Source organism: Theropithecus gelada, chromosome 17 (genome assembly GCF_003255815.1).
Source record: "Theropithecus gelada isolate Dixy chromosome 17, Tgel_1.0, whole genome shotgun sequence".
Lineage (NCBI taxonomy): Eukaryota > Metazoa > Chordata > Mammalia > Primates > Cercopithecidae > Theropithecus > Theropithecus gelada.
The window spans coordinates 61,218,543-61,234,965 of NC_037685.1; the positions used below are offsets into that span (position 1 = coordinate 61,218,543).

Sequence of the window (16,423 nt, forward strand, 5' to 3'; positions counted from 1 at the left end):
TGGGGTGTGTGTCAGGATGGTGTGTGTCAGGATGGGGTGTGTGTCAGGATGGTGTGTGTGTGCAGGCCAGCACAGGCTGCGGTGGCAATGGGCGAGGGCGGTTTGTTGCCGGAGACCAAGTCTTTCAGCAAATGCCTGACAACTGACAGCCTCTGAGCTGCTTTACCCCAACAGCTTGGTTGGAAAGAAGACATCTGTGGCCCCAAAGCCAAATAAATCTGCAGACAGTATCAGAGCATCCAAAATGGGGGCTCAAGGGATTCTCTGGTTGAGGCTCAAATTGTTGGAATAAGGATTTCCCCCAAATGGCTACAGGAAAGAGAAGATGGGACTAAAGTCATGGGCTGTGGGGAAGCAGAGCGGGATCTGGACCCACGCCTAGGTCCCAGCAGAGACCCGCCAGGATTCTTGAGATCACGCCGTGCACATGGAAGCCACAGAATTTATTAGAATTTGCGGAAGCGCGAGATAATGTACCACAAAATAGTTTGATTTTACAACATAAAAGAAGTTGTCAATGTACACAGGGTTGTTAGCAAAAAGGGGAGGCAGGGCAGTTTCACGTTTTGAAAGGTGGTGGACGACAACTACACTTGTCCTTAAAGGAAAATAAAAGCAGGAGAGACCCAGCAGAGACCAACCTGATTTGCAGTTAGCATCGGAATCTAAATCTAGTATCACAACTTTAAGAAACTCTAAGAAAACTATTAGAAAAATAGAACATCAAACAAGCAAAAAAATATACAAATGTACATAATAAAAAACATACAACTCTGAATAATGGCTCCATGTTCAGTAGAAGAAAACATTTACCGGAGAAACCACAGCTATTCAGGTTTGATAATAAACCAACCCTCACTGGTATCATTACCCTTAGTGCTCCTTATACTCGTTGAAGCTGAAAGGCACAACTTAGGCAGGAAACTTATCTTAAATATATATTATAACTTCTCAAATGGGAAAATAAGTCCCAAACTTAATAGCTTGTCATCAAGAAACACAAAACCATTTGCCTTGTTAATAAATTAACAGTCTGAATGCACCTTTCCATCCCTGCTTCCTGACCCTGCTGGACACACTAATAAATACCCTGAGAAAATCTTCTCTTTAAGCTTGGCCAAGGCACTCCATCTCCTGTGGGGCTTTCAGCTGGCACTCAGCACATTTGTAGAATGACCCAGGAGGGCTCCATGGTAACTGTGCCCCGAGACTCCAGGCCCAGCTGGGTCCCGATGGCGAGAGCATTGTGGCTCAGGGATGCACTGGCACAGAAAAGCTGGACTCGAGGAATCGAGGGGTGAAGATGGAGTCGGCTGGCATTTTTTGCCTTAAAAATCCATTAGGAGTCATAAGCGTGATGACACATGGAGTGTAGCTTCTCGCACCACTGGATCAACAGTAATCAATTTCATGACTCAAACAAAGTCCACAGGAGCCTGGCAGAATGTACATCTCCCTCTCCCTTAAGAGTCTTACATATAATCTTATGACGATGGCAAACAGATATATCTTAAATTACACATAACAATTATACATAACATATATCCAGATCCGTCTGCCGGCGAACTCTGCAGCAGTTCCACATACAAGCCTCACAGCTCCGCCACCCAGCCATTTCCCCGTCCTCGGAACTGTGTCAGGAGACCACCAGCGCACGGACACGAACATGCCTCTCACGCACCCCAGAACACAGCTATGCTGGGCTTGGGCACAAAGGCCCCTCACTCCCTGTCTTCACGGTTTGGGTTCTTGGGTGCCAACAGAACTGTCAGCTTTTATTAAGGAAGGGTCTGCGTAAAAATGCGACGTGTGAATCAGAAGAGGGGCCCTGGCACAGAGCCAGGCGGGCTTGCTTTAGCAGTGAGTGCTGCGTCACGCAGTGCCCAGGACCTTGCCTGTAAGCCTGGGTGAGGCCCCTGTGGGGCATGTCCACGTGCCCCCCACCAGGACTCATTGCTCTGTCTCCAGTCTCCACCATGGGTTGGGCTGGAGACCACACCACGTGGGACTGCGAACACCAGCCAGTTCACAATGCCTGCTCGCGGCAGGGGCACGGCAGGGAGGAGCTGGCATCATCAGATTTCCACCCGTCTGGACAAAGGTAGGCGGGCCATGCACCCTTCCAGCTGTGCACATGGATGTGCTGACGGTGCAGGAGGGAGTGCATCAGGGCCTTGGCGACTGGGGTAGGTGGAGAAGCCCACTGAGCCCACCGTCCTGCGGTCACCCCTGGCTTCGTATCAGCTCTTGGCCACTGTACTACAGTCAGCACAAGGGACCAGGGAGCTGGCTGCCCGAGAGAGACAAAAGAAGTTGCAGTGGAGGGAGAGTTTTTGCTGCTGCAAAAACCAAAAGTGGGGGGAGACCTCAGCAATTCTAACAGTATACATTTAGCGACCTTTCCGAGACAGCCTGGGGAAAATGCATCTATCACTCTGTCCTCTTCATTTGGAAAATTAAATCTGCTGCACAAAGCCTTGGCCAAGGGGGTGTGAGCAGGGATGGTAAGCAGAGTGGGGGGCAGGCAGAGGCCTGGTCTCCTCCGGACGGCGCTCCTCCCCACTGCAGAACTGCCCTCCTGTAAGCCGGCTCCTGAGCCAGCCGCCAGCAAGGCCCCCGCTGCCTCCCTGGAGACCCTCTTCATCCCTGTCTTCAGCAGAGGTCCTGAGGCAGGCGGGCTGGGGATCTGCTGGGTTTGCTGCTTCATGAATTTGGGCCTTCAGAGGTCATGAACACATGCAGGGCAGTCACAGGGGTTGTGGCAGACAGGAAGGGATGTTTACCCATCACAAATGGGTCTTTCCAATGAGGGTATTTATTTGTGGCTGGTGCACAGATAAAAGTAGACGCAATACTCCCTTGGCGGGTGTGCCTCTAGTAATGTGTAAGTTCTGACTATGTAGGAAAATCCTGGCCAGCAGAACTAAGAATATTCTTGTTTGGGCAAGGGAACTAAGAGATGTGAAACTATCAATGTGTTTGCTTGTATTTTTATTTCGGGGAAAGAACTGAGGGATGTGATAAGAAAAAAGTCTATTAAAATTGTGAGGCTTACTCCAGACACCATTGCTTAAATTACTCCCCTCGCACACAGCAGAGAAACCCCCTGGCAACTGCACAAAAAACTACTCATAAAAGCACAGTGACCAGTGAACTATTATGCGCGGCACCTCCACGTGTCCTTGCCTAACCAGGAAGCCCGTCCTCTAAGGAGGGGGCGCGGGGGGGTCCCATCCCTGCCGAGCCTAGGCGTGCTTCCGCATCGAGCTTTAAGGCCTCTGCGTGAGGAAGGCCACAGACTCCCAGCTGTCAGTGAGCCCTCATGATGACACTCGGAGCAGGGGAGAGACACCTTCTCAATCTACAGAATGATTCACGGCGCCCACTGAAACGTCAAATGTCAACTCTACATAGTCTATTGGGTGCTGTCTTCACAGAAATTTCAGCCAGAAAGAAAAACTAGAGAAAAAGAAAAAACAAAAAAAGGCAATTCTCTCCTACCACTTCACTTTTCTTGGAGACTGTCTATCCCTCGAGTTCTCTTTGCTTATGTAGAAAATAACGGAAAAAAAAAAAAATCAAGCAAATAACTACCAGGTCCTAAGACAAGAGACAACCAAAACCCCAACAAAATAAGTTAGTATTTATCAAAATATGTTACAGCACCAATCTATATAAATGTCAATACCTCTCTTTGGAAATCGGAGCTTTGGGCTTTTTTGATGCTCCCTCTGGACCATTCAAAATGACATCAGAATAAAGCTCCCAGCAAGGTGAGCAGGCCTGATACGGAGGCCCAGCCCATGGCTGCCCACCTGCCCTCCACTGGCGTGTTCACAAATTCTTGCACTTCTCTCCGAGAATCTTCTGGGGGCACAGGGAGGACACAAGTGCCCTCAATTTATCAGGCTTCTACCAGATTTGTGTCAAAGGCCAGACTAGGAAGAAATGGAAAGGAAACTAAGTTTTGAAAGCAACATTTCCATTTCCCCTGGCGTCCAAAATGCCTACCTCCCTTTCCCTGCCCCATCAGCATGGGCCTTCTGTCTCCTGAAGTCGACTCTCAATGGAATGCTCCACCCACGTTCAGGTTTCCTCTGGCTTCCATCTACAAGGAGTGTGCGTGAAATGGTGTTGGCTGCAGGCCCCGACCTGGGTAAGACAGGCCGGGGTGGAGTGCATTGTAGCTATGGGGGCGGGGAGGATGCTCGGGTCTGTCCCACTTGTGGAGGCGTGGGGTACGAAGCATCCGGATGACAGATACACAAAAGGGACAGCAATATGCCTGGAGATCATCTCCCCTACGAACCACACATCTCAGCAATACGCCAGCCACAGGGGTGATGACGTGGTCATTTCCACGTTCATGTTATGCCCTAACTTAATCTGGGGGAGTGAGTCACAATTTCATGGACTGCGGATTGATTTCAATTTCATCACGTCACAGAGAGGCCAGACAGCTCATGTCAGGGCCAGAAACGCATGCCCCCGACATGTCCTAAACCCGCACTGAGCTGCCACCAGCCTTGAGAACTTTCCAAGAGCCACCAGACTGGCTCCAAAGCATGGGAGAGCAAGACTGAGCGAACGGCGGCGATGCACAGGAAACACGCTTCTAACTCGGCCGCCGTGAGGCCAGTCCTGCAGATACAGTCTCATGTTCCAGTTACTCAGGACACAGCCAGTCAGAGAAGACGGCAGGAGCAGCAAGAACTGGCCCAGGCCTGGAGGCCATGAGCTGAGGAAGGTCCCTGGTTTACACACGTGTGCACACACATGCATAAGCAGAGCAGGCCCTAATGGGAGCGATCCCTTCTTCCTCATTTGAGAGGAACCAGCTGCCCCCAGCCCCGCTGACCAGCCAGTCATGGTGTCAGGGCAAAGCCCTGAGAAGCTGAGGGGCAGGTGAGGTCCAGCCCTAATGACCCATCTGAACGCAACGGGAGAAGAACAACAAGCCTGATTTTCCTTTTTAAGCGCACTACTGTCGTTTGGCTCTAAGGGTGGGGAGCTGCTGGCGACACACTGTTTTGTGGTACTCATCTGGCTTGATAGCTGGGTGTCTGGGGCTGAGCGGGAAGATGGCTGCGAAAGTTTGGAGTATGCACAATTTCAATCCCAGAACAGTCCCCGGGGAGGAAGGCCTGGTTCCCAAGATAAGGAGAGAAGGTGACCTCCGTTCTGCCTGAGGCTGTGGCAGATCCGGGCTGAGCTGATAGGGGAGGAACTGTTTGTTCAGAGAAGTGAGGAGACACAGTGGCCGGCTGCAGCCTAGTGGCCCCAGCCAAGCAGCTGTCTGGAGGTGACCAGGACCTGGAGAGCCGGCTGCAGAGCCGAGGGTGGGCTGGGGCTGCAGTTCAAGTAATTGCACCTTCAGCTGCAGTGAGGGTGTGGATGCAGGTGGTTTCTGTTGCACTGGTGGGGAGCGGGGGGTGCCTCCCGGTCCTCTGGGGGCGTCCCTCGGAGCTGCTGCCACTTCCGAGGGGCGGGGCTGTGCGTCACTTGCACTGGTCCAAGTTGCCATCAGGAGTCCTTGCTTGGTCAGCATCCAGGGACGCCTCCTCGCTGTGCCACAGGCCGTAGCCGAAGTAGATGATGAAGCCTGTGGGCCGACAGCAGAGACGGGCGTGAACAGAGCGCTGGTTGCACCACCGCAGGCAGGGCTGGGAGCCCAGGGCAGCCCCGCAGCAAACCCGCTCAGGCAGCCTGCCCCTGCCTGGCATGAGCCCGCAGCCAGCAGCCCTTGTGACCTTTCCACATCTGGAACAGCTGCCACACGAAGGCCACTGTGACATCTGGCAAAGCCCCACATTCCTCTGGACGGCCTCATGCTGCAGCATTTCCTGAGCAGACAGAGCAGCTGGGCCAGGGCCACCCGAAGCCGTCCAGCCTTCAGCTTAACCCCCTGATGCCCCCTGAGGCCACGAGAGTTTTGCGAATGTGCACTATGGAGATGGGGTTTCCCGCAGGCGCTGGAGGTCTCCAGGCTCTCAGCCTGGATGGTCCCACTGCCCATTTCCTCCACGTAACTGACCATCAGACTGCAGGAGCCACCGAGCCCCGGGAACAGACTTCACACAGGAGTCCACAGTCTGTTCCTGTGCCCAGGACTCCGGGATGGGTCCAGGACCTACGCTTCTAACCACCTGCCCAGGGAACGTGGCCAGATGGCCCCAGGTAATTGGGGCCACCTTGTGTGGCTGACACAGTAAAGACGCCTGAAAGCAAGGACTCAGCCACCCAGCGCCCAGGAAAGGAGCTCAGGCTCCCAAACACAGGGGCTTTGACAGGGATGCTGGGAAGAGGCAGCCTCTGCCTTCACCAGGCCTTGAGGAACTGGCCAGTGGGCTGTGAGCAGTTTTTTCTCAGAAAGGCTCTAGGAGACGTCTGTCTAACTAGATATGGGCTGGATTTGCAGAGAATGAGGACCCGCCCTGGTGCCAGCAGACAAGAGGCTGCCAAGTACTTCCTGGAGGAAAAGCACCCCTCGAGGGTCCTGGGAGATGAGGCAGCAGCCATCTGCCCGCAGCATGCAAACTTGGGGCCGCGAGGCTGTAGGGACATGGTCCTGAAGGGCAACGGCCAGGGCCACTCTCCTGGCTATCAGCACTACGACTCGGATGCTGAAGGGGAAGGAAATGGGTCCCTCCCCTCCAGCCCCTGGGGTGAGACATCCAGAGGGGTGGGACTCGGCTGGCCCTACAGGCTGCACCCACCCCTGGTGATCTATCTCATGTGGGAGCCCCTTAGCCCAGTGGCATCTCCCATAGGCTCCAAAGCACTCTCCTTCCACAGAGACGATGCCATCACAGAGAGCCCATGACACCCACCCCTGCCTGGGCCTAGTGCCCATGCCAATCTGGTGCTGGGCAGGCGGGGGGCCGGGAGGCACAAGCCAGACTTTCCTGTCTGGGGTGAAAATAACTGGTACCTTATCTGCAGCAGACTCATCACTTTGTTCCTGTGAATACCAAGGTCTTGCCCAATGGAATAAATAGTTTGGGCAAGAGGCAATGAAAACAAAAAGTATGTAACAGGGAGGAGAGGACTCACAGCCTCCCAGAGATTCAGCATCATCTTCGAGAAAGCTGCTGACTGCATGTGTGTCATTCTGTTATGAAATCTGAAACAAGGGAGGCTCCCGAGAGATGCTGGCGGCAGCATCACATACCTATCAGCATCCACACGGCAAACCGGACCCAGGTGCCCTGGTCCAGCTGCATCATGAGATAGACGTTCACAAAGATGCTCAGGACGGGGAGCACTGGCAGGAAGGGAACCTGCAGAGACAGGAGGCGGTGTCAGTCCACGGCAGTGGCACCGGTTCCAACAGTTAAGTAAAACTGTCTAGCAAAAGGCAGCACACCTGAGAGTGACGGGGACTGTCGGGCAAGCGTGGGGAAGAGAGAGGGAGTGCCCACCCCCACCCCCACACCCCAACACACACCCCGTACCCAAACACACACACAAACACACCCAAGGGTAAATCTTAGTAGGTGGGGATTTGGTTCTAAGCTCTGAATGGCCAAGTGAGCTCCATTCTAATTTTCCTCTGTTGCGATTCTCCTGCTAAAGAAAGGACTAGAAGACAGACCTCCACTTTACCTCTCAGGTCAACAACCTTTTTTATTATTTCTGTAATCTGAAAATGCAGAGGCCTTGCCCATCTCTCAGGCTTGGAAAACTCATGCGATCAACCTGAGCAGACATTTACGAGAAGTGCCGCACCACCCCGGAGGGACTGCTCCACGGGGTCTGCTATCATATATACACTGAGCGGCAAGCGGCTTCATCAGCAGCACCTTGATACTCTCTGGGGAAGAGGCGGCACATTTCATAAAACACTGATCATCTGGAACGCTTGTTTTCCAGACAATTCAGAAATGGATGCCGAATCTCCAGGTACTGGCGAGGTCTCCCTTGGCCTGTGTCATGCAGGAAGGTGTCAGCCTGCCCTTGACTACTCAGGGAAACGTCCAGGGGAGGAGGGCTGCTGCCTCCTTCCAGGGTCTGGTCCTCTGTGTGCCTTCAGTGCCCCTGCCCCACATGTGACCTGAAGCTGGCTGACAAAAACCTTCCTCAGGAGCACCCAGACCCGGCTGAGCCCACACAAGGCTGGCCCGGCAGCAGGAGGGCCAGGGTCTGTGTGCCAGGGTTCCTTCCCCAGGCCGAGCTGCTCACCTTAAATGAGAGCTTGGTCTTGCTCTCGGGCTGCCTCCAGATGACACCCGTGACCACGGCACAGAGGAGGGCAGATCCTGCGAGCATAAAGACTGCCCACAGCGCCCCTTTGGTGAGAGCCTCCCTTCCAAGCACCGTCACAATGCAGAAGGTGATGATGAGAACAGCTAAGGGCGAAGGAAAAGACAGAGCGAGCTGCAACTCAACCATTTCTCAATTTCCCACTGGCATCCGCTGCTCTCCCCTCAACTTGTGGCGAGAGAGGCTCCATTTCCGAAGGCATCAACTTCAGTTAGCACAGAGCAACTATGTCCCAGTCCAGGAGCGAGACAGATGCTCATCTTCTCTGGCACCTTCCCCCAACTCCAGCTCCACTGCCTAGACACCATGCAATGCCAACAAGCAAGGCCCCAGGGAAGGGCTAGCTCTCACCTATGAGGCTGGTTGAAATGTTCACAATGAGCCCGGAGATTTTGGAAGGCTCCATGTTTTTGGGCGAGAGTATGGTTTTCAGAGAGAAAATCTCTGCCTCTGGTAAAAAGCCCAGCTGGGAATCATTGCTGCTGGCCAGCTCATTTTGGTCTGCTTGATCTAACTCGTCAGAAGTACTGGCCATCTGGTATACCAGGTTAGGTTGCTCTGGCTGATACCTGGAAAGAAAGGTATTGTGTGACCACCATCATCCACTTCAAGCAAAAGGACATGCACCAACTCAAGTTCTCAATAAGCCTCCAAAGTTAGCTGCCCGGGACACAAGGTATAAAATGGGAAGGATATAGTCAGATGCTGCGTTGTAGACAGACGAGGAGAGACCGGGAACACCACCTCCCACTGTTGCTTCTGGGGAACATCCCCCACAGTCTCTGCTTCGGGGTGACATGACCTCCACCATGAGCAGCCCAGAGGAATATGCTGAGAGGATCTCTCTTGCTCTGAGAAGTGGCACGGGCCCTCAGATGCTAAAGATATTAGGCCACTTCCCACAAAATTACTGCTGTAGGGAGCAAAAAGGAAGGAGAGAAATAGAAAGCAGTAACGCCAGGATCCTATTTGGCACAGAGAGCCAGAGAAATGCGGCTGCAGGCTGATGGATTTGAGAAATTCTGTTTGCGTGCCTTAATTGGATCAATTTATTTTAAAACTCCAAGTACCTCAGAGTAAATAATTCTGTGCGGCTGGTCGGAGGGCCGAGCCTGCAGCATGATTTCCAAGACATGAGTTACCTGCCAGTGGAGCATCCGTTCTGAATGAGGTGCCTTATCTTCCCACCCAAAGTGAACAGAGTGCACATCTTTTCCACCAGCTTTGAAAAGCAGAGTGCTGTATGAATTATTTTGCATATGATCAATTCTAAGAGGGAGTATAAAGATATTAACCATTTTTGTACGGATTCGCTTGTGCAGCACCACTCGGTCAATTAAGAAAGTGGGGGACCTCAGAGAATCTTCTAGCGTTGGGCCTGTTGGGAAGAATAAGGGGTCCCCAATAGTCTTAGCTGATTCTACAGAGCTTCTGCTGAGGCTCAGCCTGGGCTTTATGTGCATCGGCTGCTGAGCACCTTGGAGATGCAATCAATGGCCTGGCAGGTGGGAATCCCTGAAAAGAAAGGAGCAGGCTCTTGAGGGCAGACCAGTGCTGAGTGTCTCCATGAGCTCCGGTTCTCAGGATGCCAGCTGCCCAGGGATGCGCTTTGGGAGTGGGCGCTGGGGCAGGTGAGAACACCGAGGCACCAAACCCAGGCCCAGAGCAGCTTTACTGTGACTGCGAGAGGCTTGCCTGGCCCCAACCAGGCCACAACAAGCCGACTCCACAGTGTCCCTGAACATCAACCTAGGGCACCCCATGCCACGTAATGGGATTCATTCCTCCAGCCACAGTGCAACGAAGCTGCAGAAGCATTACGCTGACCTGGGTTTCACAGGCCTTGGGTTTCCCTAACTCCTACCAGGGCAGCCCTCAATCCTCTCTGTCCCAAGAATCTGAACCAAGTTGCAATCAGTCTTCAAAAATTCTGATCCCAGGATCCTGGCCTAATAGTTGGGCCGAGAATCTATTTCTATCCACCCAACATCTAGCCATAAAAATGAGGGCACACGATAGAGGGGGGTGAGGGGCCACCCAACTCTTGCCAAGGACGTCCTCCTAACTGGGCTCTCAACCCAGGTCCTCCCCTCTCCTTGGCAGCTCCCATTGGAGCCATCACCAACCTAAAAGTTTCATTCATCACATAAACCATAGCGGAACTGTGAAAAGGCTACCAGGTGCATCTGCATTTCTGTCATGAAACCCCAAAAAGCCATACATACCGTAAGACCAACACACAGGCAGCCACCAACGAGTAAGCCAGGAGAGTGCCAATGGACATGAGGTCCACCAAGTCCTTCAGATCAAAGAGGAAGGCCATCACAGCTGGGAAGAGACAGACACCAGGATCTGTGGATGGCCGTCTGCATGCACGGACAACCAGGACCACCACCACCTACCATCCAGGGCAGCAAAGGGGGCTGCTTTTTCTCCCACCCTCTTCCTGGCCTTCCCACAGAAAGACACAGCTTAAAGGGAAGTCAAGCTTGCCTTTAAGCTTGTGATTAAATCACAGACACAGTCCTCAATAGACAGTAATAATCATTAACATTTGTATAGAGAATACCTTTGCTCTTGTGATTTTAATGGCAACTTTGTAAGCCATCCTTACATTACAGATGTTAACATTCACACAGGTTAGGAGACTTATCTAAGATCACACAGCTCTTAAGCATAGGTATAAGGATGTGAACTAGGTTCTTATGACTCTGAGCCCTGTGTGTCTTCCTCTAGACCATGCTGATTCACAGACTCACGTGCATCCATCCATCATCCATCCCATCGATCCATCCATTCTCCATCAATCCATCTATCCACCCATCTTTCATTCATCCACTCACCATCCATCAATCCATCTCATCCATCTGCCCATCTTCCATCCATCTCATCCATCTATCTATCCATCCATCCATTCATCCATCCCATCCACCCATCCATCCATTCAGCATCTATCCATCTACCCATCTTCCATCCATCTCATCCATCTATCTATCCATCCATCCATTCATCCATCCATCCCATCCACCCATCCATCCATTCAGCATCTATCCATCTACCCATCTTCCAGCCATCTAGCTCTGGTGAGAATGTGCCCATCACTGGGTTTTAGGTACTCACTACTGAACAGGGCAGACCACAGTCCCCAGCCTTCTGAGTGTACCCCACCAAGACACAGGCATCAGTGGGCAACAGTGCTGGGTGATAAAGAAGGGCAGGTCTGGTGCTCTGGGGGGACCCACAGGGGGTCCTAACCCAGGCAGGTGACCAGGAGAGCAGAGTTCTTCACATGTGAAGTCACTCACATGGAAGAAATCTGAAGAGCTGTTCTCAAACAATATCGTATCAGCCCCTTCACCGTGTCCCTGGCCTTTAAAATGAATGAAAACCTGCACCCTTATTTGAACATCTTTTGTGAGTTTTGGGAGAGTATGCATGTCTATGCATGTGGGTGTGTATGTCAAGTACTCATTAAAAAACAACTTGGCTAGATCTGCTTTGGGATATTTTCAAAACACATGCAATCAACACAAGCTAAAATATAAACACAAAACCATTATTTTTCCACAAATATCTCTCAAGCCCCTCTAGATCACTGCAACTAAAACAACTTTAAATGGAGAATAAAACATAAAATTAAAGAGCAATGAGGGAGGGCCTTTTGGATAATCAGAACAGCACCCAACTGTGCATGCCACAGATGCCGATGTTCCTACTCATGGGAAACTTGAGACTAATTTCTTCCATGTGAGGTGATTTTAGAAAATCAAATACTTATTTACCACTCCCACCAAATGAAAAGGGTAAATCCTGGATTTTGTGAATGGCACGTACTTCACAGTCCCTTCAAAGAGCATGATTTGATCTCCCTCTATCAGCAGGGGAAGGAAATTAAGGCCAGTCTTGAACATGATCAAATTCCGGGTAAAGCCTGAGAAAACAATGACTATTTCCAAATCCTTAATCCTGTAAATATACTGGTCACATTCTGATGTATAGTGCCTCTCAATGTGACCACTGTGGTCACTCTCAAGAACATAGAATCATGTAAAAAAAAGTTTCATAATTTAAGAATAGGTTTGTTTTATTACATAATATTAATCCACAAAACTAAGCACAGTTTGCTAAAGGCATGAATGCTAATAAAACTTAGTGAATAATTCATTCATTTAAGAAGGTCAAGGGCCTTACCAATGGCTACTTGACAAGTTGCTGTGTTAGAAACTATGACTGATATCACATGCCCCAATTTGCCAAAAAGACCCACTGCTCTGCTCAGACCCTGGAAGGAGCTTGGCTACTTTGGCATGAAAACAATCCTGGAATCACAAGGCCGCTCCACCGTCCTGGGTGCACATCCTCACTTCACCTCCCTGGGCCTCCACTTCTACATCTGTACGGTGGGCTGGCGTCTGCCTTTCGGGGCTATGAAATGCAACCGCGAAAGGAGGAGACATAAAGCCACAGGTACGGTGTGCACGTGAGCTTCCTTTTGGGTTCTCCTTTCCATCATCTACGGCCCTGGAACACCCACATGGCTCAGATTAGTCATCCATCAAAATGATCCTCTCAGCAATGATGCTCATCTGACAAGATGAAGCTCTACTGGGTCTGCTGTTACGTATAAACTGAGCGGCAAGCGGCTTCATCAGCAGCCCCCTTGATACTCTCTGGGGAAGAGGCAGCACATTTCATAAAACACTGATCAGAAGGGACACTTATGTTCCAGAGAATTCAGAAACGGATGCCGAATCTCCAGGTGCTGGCGAGGTCTCCCTTGGCCTGTGTCATGCAGGAAGGTGTCAGCCTGCCCTTGACTACTCAGGGAAATGTCCAGAAATGGGGGGAAAGGGTTTTGGGGGAATACTGTGTGTTCTAAGCTCTGCCCAATGAGATGAAAACCAGAGTGCAAGCTGTTTGAAAATTCTCTCCCATCCTCTGTCCAACTGGCCTCTGCCTTTTGTCAAAAGGTCAGTCAACTTGCAATGAACCAGGCTCCAAGTATAAAAACCAGGAGTTAAAAAGACCAGGTGAGATTACTCACAGACCAGAACGAGGCAAGATGCCTCCCTAGGGAGTCATGACTCCACTGGTAAAATATTGACATGTGAAATGAGTTCTAGTACTCACCAGCAATGGCACCCGAGGCTAGTGTGGCGATTATTGGTGTTTTGGTCCTATCATTGACCTTAGCCAAGAATTTAAATAGCAGTCCATCCTCAGCCATGGCATAGATAACCCGAGGCATGGGAAACATGGAACCTAGAAGGCTAGATGGGGAGAGGCAAACCACGTGAGTGAAAGGCACCACATCCATCCATGCTCAGTTTACCACAGAGGAAAGGGAGTCTGAGCTCATCAAGAGCTGCCATCCCTCCACGCTGGGTGAGGCCTGTGGCTAAAAGACTTGGCATTTAATAAATCAACCCCAGAAAGAGCACACACTGTGAGTAAGGGTTAAGGTAAAGAGTAGGGAACATCTATCTAACGTACACTAGCATGAGACCCAGCACCGTCTTTACAGATGGAAAACTGTATTTATTCCTGCAATTATTTCTAGCTGAATCAAACAGAAAATACAAGCATCACTGCATTCATGAAGATTTCCCCATGGTAAATCAATATTTACCAAATAGCTCTGTTTATACAGGCTAAGAGGAAATACATTGGTGAAAATGTTTCTCATTAAAAGGCATTTATTCCCTTCTTCAAAGTAGCTTCTGCATGACAGCCAAACTGAGGGCCAAACTATGGTGTTCAAACAGGGAGCCTGTTCCAGGGACCAGATTTAGGGACAGAGCCAGTTCCTTGCTAAGCAGATGATGCTGAAAAGCCAGCCTCAGGTTCTTCAGGATGAAAATCTCAATAACACAACTCTTGGGATGATGAATATTGACAAGGGTTTGAAAGCCACATGATCAAGGCTAGGTTGGGTGCTCGGTCTATTTCAAGGGTAAAGAATGCTGGCAGCCGACGTGTGTCTCGCACGGCTGTACCTGGTCTGCTACAGCCTAAGCCCTGCGGTGGTTCCACCCCTAGGAGCAGCCAGCACAGAAAGGCCTCTCACCTGGCAGAAAGAGCGCAGAGGGAGCCCACGGCCACTGCGTACTTGGCGCCTTCCCAGCCCACGTGCTTAAAGGCATCGGGCAGGGGGCTGTTATTGTCCAGGCAGAAGTAGGGCATCATGAGCGTGAGGGCGGCCGACACCCCGAAGTAGGCGATGAAGCAGATCAGGAGGGACGCCACGATCCCCACAGGAATGGCCTTCTGCGGGTTCTTCACCTCTTCACCTAGAAGCACCAAGGGGTTAGCAGAGGAGGGCACAGAGCAAGAGGCAGCGCATCTGCCCACGTGACACCCAAGGCCTCTCAGTGCCAGGGAACCCACGCAACACTACGGGAAACCTCCCCCCAGCGCTTGGCCCTGTGGCACTGGGGCCTCCTGTGCTTCCGGGAGCGGAGGGGTGGTGCTCAGGAAGACACAGCCGACAGCCCGCGGCCCTGCAGCAGCGCTCTCGGCCTGAATGTGGCGGTGCGGCCAAAGGAAGAGACTTGCTTCCTTTGGCAGAGGAAATCTGGCCTATTCAGTCCACCAGGATGACAATGTTGTGAATGGCCTCACTCCTCCCGGAAGATGCTCAGATAAGGAGTCAGGCCACAGCCACGCAGCTATGATCCCATTCTAACAGCGGAACCTCAGCCTCATTCAGGATGCAGCTTCCATCAGGCATTGACACTTGGGGATGTGATGATGGTTTGAGGGTGGGAGGGGTTGGCAGGAAAGTACAAATCTACACGTCACTCGTGTGAAAGAGTGGCGACCGGACCGTGCCAGCAAGGAGGGAAATGACAAGCCGTGGGCAGCATTGGCTTGTCTGCCCGGGATGCAGGAGGACCCGGGACCGCAGTGGGCTGGCGGGCATACCTGTGGTGGCGATGCAGTCAAAGCCCACGAAGGCATAGAAGCAAGTCGCTGCCCCCGACAGGACACCAGAGAACCCGAAGGGCATGAATCCACCAACACCGGGCTTCCCTTCTTTTGTGTCACTAGAAAAAAGAGCCACAAACAAATGTCACGTCATTCGCTGCACAGTCTGGTGTAAGCAGCTGTGCTCATCTCCGGATACGAGCGGCACCTGGCAGTCAGCCCTCCCTGTTACCGCTGCCAGGCCCTGGGCTTCAGACACCGAATCCAGCCACAGCATGCTGACTCCGTGGGCACAGGCCTCCCTGATGTTCGTGGCCCAGGCTCACAAGGCTGCAGAGTATCGCCCTTTCCAGAAGCACCTTCTAAACAATGACTAGGGAAGGGAGACGTGGGGACTATGAGGCAGGAGTTCAACAGGAAATGGGGGAGAAACCAGCCACGCGGCCAGCCCCACACCCTTCTCCCCAGGACCCTCGGAGGAAGGATGCAGAGCCGCCAGCCAGTCCTATATTTACCAGGAATAAATACCCGGGTCCCATATTTACCAGGAACTCAATCTCCAAACAAATAATTCCAGAGAAGCTAAGGCTACACTAAAAGCCTCTGTCAGCAAAGGCATTCTTTAAGTGCCTGTATGCACAAGGTGGAGTCCAGGATGGCGCAGCTTTTGCCGGGTGTGTGGGTCCCAGGCACAGCTGGGCTCTGGCCCACGGGAGGATCTCAGCATATCTTTGCTACACTGATGAATGCAAAGGCAAAATCAGCACAGTTTACAAACCCAGGAGTCCAGAAGAAGCAGGCTGCTTAAACATTCAGAAAACAGTCCCATAAATCTGACACCCGTTCTGAGACATGGTGCCCAGGTTCAGTGTGGCGCTATGGCCCCTCCCCGGGCCCCGTCGGGGGTCCTTCAAGCCCCTGTTCTGCGATGTACAAAGCCCTGGCCTGTCTGAGTCCCCCACATGCCACGTTCTGGGGGTGTACCACGCCGTCAGTGCAGGTGGCTTCCCTGGCCACCATCGCCTGGTCAGAAGGCACATAGCCCCTGCTGGTCACCAAGTAACCCTAAGCTTTCTGCATCCGGCCCTCTGCTGCCACCCAAAAAGCAACTGCACTCCTTGTGGTTCAAGAAGGGCACCCCCTACTCCCACATCTTTGCCAGTCGCAGGGCCGCAGGCTTTCTGTCCTGTGCCAGGGTCCCACTGGCTGGCCTGGAGCCCTAGAGGATGCTCAC

The 16,423-nt window shown here is 51.9% G+C and overlaps 2 protein-coding genes across 2 annotated transcripts in view; both read right to left on the reverse strand.

Annotated features, from left to right (window-relative positions):
• Positions 1–424: 424 nt before the first annotated feature.
• LOC112610747 lies at positions 425–3,479 on the reverse strand. Its single transcript, XM_025364218.1, has one exon. The coding sequence runs from the start codon at positions 2,705–2,707 to the stop codon at positions 2,027–2,029; it is 681 nt and encodes a 226-aa protein (XP_025220003.1). The 5' UTR covers positions 2,708–3,479; the 3' UTR covers positions 425–2,026.
• SLC7A1 (solute carrier family 7 member 1) overlaps positions 428–16,423 on the reverse strand; it is an 84,904-nt gene continuing 68,908 nt past the window's right edge. Inside the window, exons 6-13 of the mRNA XM_025364217.1 lie at positions 15,187–15,308; positions 14,330–14,552; positions 13,393–13,532; positions 10,488–10,590; positions 8,614–8,831; positions 8,182–8,348; positions 7,172–7,280; positions 428–5,602 (exon numbers count right to left, since the gene is read on the reverse strand). Coding sequence (XP_025220002.1) covers positions 5,499–5,602; positions 7,172–7,280; positions 8,182–8,348; positions 8,614–8,831; positions 10,488–10,590; positions 13,393–13,532; positions 14,330–14,552; positions 15,187–15,308 — 1,186 coding nt within the window. The 3' untranslated portion in view covers positions 428–5,498. The remainder of the gene's footprint in view (positions 5,603–7,171; positions 7,281–8,181; positions 8,349–8,613; positions 8,832–10,487; positions 10,591–13,392; positions 13,533–14,329; positions 14,553–15,186; positions 15,309–16,423) is intronic.